We start from the raw sequence: 6,553 nt of genomic DNA, 5'->3' as shown, positions 1-6,553 counted from the left end.
AGACAGCAGGACTCTGGAGCTCAGAGAGTGGGTCGCTGACTTGATGAGATTCTCCGAGATCTCTGCATCAGTTAGGGTGCTTATTTCCAATGAAAAGAAACCAATTCTGGTTCATTTAAGCAGAAAATGATTCTATAAAATATTTGTTGAGAGAGTTCACAGAATTGTTGGAAAAGCGAGAGAATTAGGAGCTAATGGGTCTACTGTAGAAACCAGCACTGCCATCAAGCACCAGGGGCTTCAGTTCATTCTGCTGCTCTCGCTGCCATGGAAACCTTGCCTCACTGCAACCAATACCATCACCACAGATGTCTCTGTGGTCCCTGGTGTTTTTCTTGTTGTTGTTGTTGTTTTGTTTTTTTTAATGACTACCATTAGACCTGTATCCTAGCTACAGGGCATGCTGATAAATCAAGATTTTAATATATTTAGCTACAGTGGTGAAGAGTGAGCTCTGCTTCCCAAGACTCCTGAAGTGGGGAATTCTGCCCAAATAGGAAAGGGGTTCAGATTCTGTGCAGTCCAAATGAATGAACAATATTCAAAACAACGTCCTTCTCCCCCAGATGGCTAGAAACCACAGGCGTAGACCAGGCAGAGAGGAGAGCTCAGGCTAGGTGACTGGGGGATGGCACTTTATAAAGGACATCCTTGAGGTATGAAGTGCCTGGAAGTGGTGGGCACTCAGAAGATGGCTTTCCCCTAACTCTGCCTCAGACTCATTGCCTGAATCTTGAGGAATGGGCTGTGTTCGTGCAACAAGAAGCGCAGAGTTGAGTTCTTCCCTGGATGGAAGGTTTCCCAGTCTATTCTTGCCCACCTTGTGTTCTTCATGATGTGGAGTCTAGGGGCAAGAAGACCATGAAGTAGGTTCGACCATAATTACTGAAGAAACACTCCAGGACACAATTATTGGTAAAGAAAAGTGCTATTTTTTTAATTTGTTCTTGAATGTGTAAGTCCTTTTAAGATCAGTGACATTTCCCTTTACAATATTCCTCCCTCCTGCCCTCAACCACTTGGGATCCAATGGCCACTTCTGGAAAAGGCCCAAGAGGAACTCACCCTAGATATCCAAGAAAGAGGTGCAGCTTGAGGAATGGGCATATGGCTCAAGAAGCAGCTCAAAGCTGCTTTCCTCAAAGCAGCTCAGTCTAGCCTGTGAGTCCCTTTGTCCTGCCTTGGCCAAGACTCCCCAGCTATGTCCTACCCCCATTAATTGCTCCCGGTGGGGCCTGAGCTTTAGAGTTAGAATCACTACCACCAGCTTTCCAGTAGCACAGCCTCTGAGAGATCACTGTTTTCAACCCCCTCCCCCAACCAACTTCATAGATGGGGAAACTGTACCCAGTGTCACATGGCTCATAACTGGCAGAGCCAAAATTGAGGTGTTCAGCATCTCAAATCAGGTCACTTTCTACTATCTCACCCCACCTCCAAGAAAACACCCGACATCTGCGTCCAGCTCTAGGAACAGCTGGAGCATGCCGGGGCTGATATCAGTACAGATGGGACAGACCTGGCCAAAAGAGGCCCAGCTGAAGCAAGGGATGAATCCCGGCACTTCTCAGTTTTCCCTCGACCAGAACAATACCAGTGGCAGACAGCCACCCTGCCAGGATCCTCCTCCTGACCAGTAGCACAATGACCCATGCATGGAAACGTGTTTTATCATGATCCCCAGTGCCTCACCAACTGTGGCTGGCTCTAACAGGTATGGGGATCATGGCGACGAGCTGCCCACCAGCCTGGGAATCCCATTTACCAAACTGCTTCTTGGTAAGACTCAATCCACATTCTCAGGCTGATTTGGATGGGACCTCTTGGCGAACATAGCTAAAATCTGTCTCCATACCACACTGGCAAAGGCAGAGGGAAAGGCTTGCAGATGCTATCCTCCCAGGAGAGCTTATAAACATGACTGGCATGGGGAGAACAGAGTCCAGGGAGAGAAACGGACTCAAGGAAAACAGGCGGACCCAGAGGGTGGGGGGCAGGAACAGCCAGGCTTCCTCCTGACGGCCCAGTGACTGAAGAGGGGAGACCGCAAGGAGCTGCAGATGTGTTCCCTTGTCAAGACTTCAAGAAAGGCTCAGCCTATGTGGCCGAGAGGTAAGAGAATAACCCAGACACCTGCAGTGTCAGAAAAGCCATGTGGGGCGCCTGGGTGGCTCAGTGGGTTAAGCGACTGCCTTCGGCTCAGGTCATGATCCTGGAGTCCCTGGATCGAGTCCTGCATCGGGCTTCCTGCACGGCAGGGAGTCTGCTTCGTCTTCAGACCCTATCCCCTCTCAGGTGTTCTCTCTCTCTCATTCTCTCTCTCTCAAATAAATAAATAAAATCTTTAAAAAAAAAAAAAAGCCATGTGAAGGGGTTGTCTCAAAGAGCAACGGGTGGGTGGTGTGAAATGTGGAGACGTCAAGACAGTTGAGGACTGAAAGGTATTCTTTCGATTTGGTAACTGGGTGGTCACTGGTGACTCTTATGAAAAGCTGTGGAGGGTTGAAAAGTGAAAAGGATTAATGAAAAAAATCCTTTTTTAAAGAAACTTGGCTAATAAGGAAAATGGGTAAGGGGCAACCGACTCTAAGAAGCTTTGTTTTAGTCTGGGGGAGACCTCTGCTTGTTTGGAGGCTTTGTGGAGCCACTGATGGAGAGGGAGGTTGAGGCCCCAGGAAGTGGGAACGGTGGGATAAGGGATAAGTCTTGGAGGCCATAGAGCAGGATTCAAGAAACAGAGCACCAAACGGGAGCAGAAGGCAAGGATCTGCGGAGGGATGCAGACACAGACAGATGGGAGGTAGAGAAGAGCAAGTGGGCAAGGAGGTTCTCACTTTAGGGACTCTGTTCTGTAAAGTAGGCAATGGGGTCAGTCACTTGCTGAGAGCAAAGATGAGGGGCATGGACAGATAGCAGCATAATTACAAGCCAAAGATATACCCATCAATGTTGACAGCCCAACTGAAGGTGTCAACTATGAAGCTGTCATGCTTAGCAACCCAGGAGGAGGGATCAGAAAATAAGCAGATGCCAAAAATGGAGAACGGTTGACAGTTTCAGGGCAAGGTTTGAGTTGGGGAGGATAAGAAAGTTCAGGATCCTGATAAAAATGTTCGTGTGTGATGGGCCACGGGTTTAGGCTAGGGAGAGGAAGCAGCCCAAGTGAAGGCTGAGACAAAGAGAGGAGGTCAGGGAACTGGGCTAAAGGAGCAGGCAATTTCAGTAAACAGCAGTGAGGGAGTGGGAGAAGAGGAAGCATGGGGGAGATGATCCCGAAGGAGCAAAGTCTCATTTCAGGAATTCAGGAGAGAAGACTACAGGTGACATGACATCACGGAGTGAAAGAGAGCAGAGCAGAGCCTGGGAACAAACGAGGAGAGGTCTAGGTCTCAGGAGCAAGGCAAAGACCTGTTGCCACAGTGAGCCAGAACCCACCAAATCTTTGAGCAGAGCCTACAGAGGGTCAGGCAGCTGCCACTGTGGGAGGGGGACCTGCAGAGGGGGTGTAGTTGGCAACTGCTAGAAGTCAGGTAGGGCCAGCCTACCCATGTTCTGGAAGAGTACTGCGCAATTCATCCTGCTCCAGTTTTTGCACTAAAATCCCCCTCATATCCACTGAAGCCACTCTGCTCTCCTATTCCTCAGCACATCCAAGGAGCCCCATTTCTCCACTAGGACTGCATTCTGTACTGTGAGGACCCAGAACTCACTGTATTTCCATTTCATGACTTAGTCAAGGGCCAAAGGACTTGACTGACTTCAAAAGGGGCCATTATGGGAGTAAGTCAAAAGCAGGATCAGCTCAGACATTAGCAAATAGCCAATGAGGTCAGTCACTCAGCTAGCAGCTTTTTCTTTTAATTTCTAAAAAGTCATGTTCTGCTTTCTGCATGCAAAAACAAAATAAGACCATGACGCAAAATGCTGGTGTTAAGTCCACAGGAAAAGCCCGGGGAGGGGGGGCAGTGGTGTGGGGTAACCAGTGCAGGGGTGGTGTGGTGGGTCACAGCCTCGCCCCCTTGCAGGAAAGGACACCCTACGACTGCTCAGGTGCCGAAAGTGGGCCTCTCAGCATGCAGGGTCTCTGCGATGGGAAAGGAATATGTGACTCTCTACCACATTACTAAGATCTCCTGGCCCAGCACGCTATACGTAACAGAAGGGAAGCCAAGCAGTTAGCCAGGCAATTCTGCTTCGTATCTGTGGCCTCCAGTTGGTCCTGTGGAAGGATCTCAATCAGATTTGAGGCTGACACAGCCCTTACCTGACTGTCTGGCACATAGCACCATGATGCTCATGCAGGGGAGGTGGGGGTGGGGGGCCACAACAAAGAAAAGATGACCAAGAGCATAAATTAGTGAGGTAAGTACAGAGAGAACCTTGCCAAGTCAACTAAACAGGGGAAAAGATTCAAAAATTGAAAGGGAAGTAGCCAATGCCCAATCCAGAGAGTCATGTGCGCCCCAAAGAGCAGAGGGCTAGGTCTAAAGATTGCCTGGCTACTGGCTCATTAAAGACTTAGTTACCCCAAACTCGGAAACAGGACTATGGAAGCCCATCTGTGCAGGAAAGCCTGGCAAGGGCTGATGAAAGAATGGTGGGCCAAGGGCGTGGTTGGCTCTGAAGTGAAGACAGCCTCCCAGCCTGGGTGTCGAAGGAAATGAGCAGTACCACCAACTGACAAGGAGAGAAGAAATATTTTCTCCGAGCAGAATGTTCCCATTGACAAAGGTCCTACACACAAGAACTTCCTTAAACTTCATCTCTTAGCAAAAATAAAGCCATGACCTAAGACTCCCTTGAAATTAGCCAAGCCACGACTAGACCAGAGACAGCGGCGTCTGCAGGCCAGGCCACGGGAGTGCCGGCTCTGCAGCTCCCCCAGCATCATCAGCAGTAGCTTCCTTCTCAACTGAGTCCTTGCTGGCGAAGTAGCCTGACCCCCAGCAACTGCCTGGGCCTCCTCCTCCCAAACACCCCGCACGGACCATGAAGAGCCAACTCCATCCGAGATGCAGTCTGGAATTCCCATGCCTGTGGCTTCCAGAACATTTCCCTCTGCATTCTTAGTTGCTTCAAGGTCACCAAAGGACTCTGGCTCCTCACCTCTCAGTTTTCCCCTTCTCCACCCTAGACAGAACATCTCCCCATGAGCGGTTGGATCGGGCTCCTGGTTCACCCTCTGGCCTTCTCCAGCCTCCAACAGAAAAGGGTTACCATTAGAGTCTTGGCTTTTTCTGGGCTGCGGGCAGCCTGGGGGCAGGCGAGTCAGAGCACTCACCTCTGATCTTTGGCTCTGTGAAAGTGGGGAAGCTGGGGACTAGGATCTCTAAGAGGAGGAGAAGCCCAGCAGGGTGAGCTGGTTCTGGGTCAGCCTCCTTGGCCAGCCCCTGCCTCTCAGGTTTCCCAGGTAGACTCAGAGTCCGAACCTCCGAGTGGAGACACCAAAGGGATGGCCACTGACAGTCACTCCTAGGAAGGCAGATTCTGACACTGAAGAAGAGCTATGAACCCAAAGTCAGTGGCACAGAGGACAGGCTCTGCCAGTGAAATCTGAGCCTGAAGCTGTCAGCGGCCCCTGCACAGCCACCCGGCCCCGTTGAGAAGGCCATACCACCTAGAGCACAGCAGCCACCTAAGTCAACATCGGGAGAGGGGGCATGAGAAACAAATACCCTGAAAACCGTTAGAACCCAAATAGGCACCAATTGAGACCTCTGGCCTCTAGAAGCCTCCATTACCCTGCGCAAGGCAGCGTCCTGTCCCGGCAGGCCAAGCAAAGGCAAACAGTGACAGTCTTTGGCTGTGCTGGGCCAGGGCTCATGGGCCTGCCGTATGTCAGAACCTCTCTCCCTTCTTTTCCTCCCCTCGAGGCCCAAGAGGACTTCAGATATATACATTGCTCCCGAGCCCTGCACGCTGAAAGGTGAGAAAAGTCTGCTTTCCTCAGCAGAGAGAGTCACCAAGGAAGTTAGGTCCTCCCGAGCCTGACCGGGCGTGGGCTCATCAAGTGGACCCTACACATCTGATTTTTCTGGTAATCGGGAACACCTCCCTCTTTGCTGTTTATTACTGAAATCTTCTCTGTAGTGGATGCACTATGGCTCCCAAATGAATGCTGTAAAATGCAAACGGCAAAGAAGAGCACTACACAGCTCGACAAGACTCGTCTCACATCCACGATCCGAAGAGAATGAGCTGAAAGGTGGGGAGGAGTGGTCGACAGGATGGGGCACCAGCCACCAGGCTGCTCACACCTGGGAGACACTGCTGGCCAGGCGGAAGGACATTCGTTTTGCTCTTTCGTTCTCCTGAAAGGAAAAAAAAATGTGTGGCATTAACATGGCCCAGTGTAACACCTGTCAACGTGAAGGCCCAGTGTCCAGACTGGGGCTCCCCAGAGCCCAGGTGTTCTACTCTAGCCCAGGAATGCAACAGCCACTACACACTACGGTGTGCCAAGCACGGTACGCAACAGGGGGCGGCTGGTCGGGCCCGGCACCCAGCAGCCAGGCGGGGCGGTTCCGTGGAACGAAACAGTACCGAAGTGATG

The 6,553-nt window shown here is 51.0% G+C and overlaps 1 protein-coding gene across 1 annotated transcript in view; it reads right to left on the bottom strand.

Moving 5' to 3' along the window:
- Nucleotides 1-2,296: 2,296 nt before the first annotated feature.
- Nucleotides 2,297-6,553, bottom strand: part of TRIM66 (tripartite motif containing 66) — a 56,761-nt gene continuing 52,504 nt past the window's right edge. Inside the window, exon 21 of the mRNA XM_034994922.1 lies at nt 2,297-6,311. Within this exon, the coding sequence (XP_034850813.1) occupies nt 6,252-6,311 (60 nt within the window). The 3' untranslated portion in view covers nt 2,297-6,251. The remainder of the gene's footprint in view (nt 6,312-6,553) is intronic.

The sequence above is a fragment of the Mirounga leonina genome, unplaced genomic scaffold (assembly GCF_011800145.1).
Source record: "Mirounga leonina isolate KUSES-001 unplaced genomic scaffold, KU_Mleo_1.0 Mir_92, whole genome shotgun sequence".
Lineage (NCBI taxonomy): Eukaryota > Metazoa > Chordata > Mammalia > Carnivora > Phocidae > Mirounga > Mirounga leonina.
Note: the sequence above shows the minus strand (reverse complement) of the source record. Positions and strands in the feature narration are given on the sequence as shown.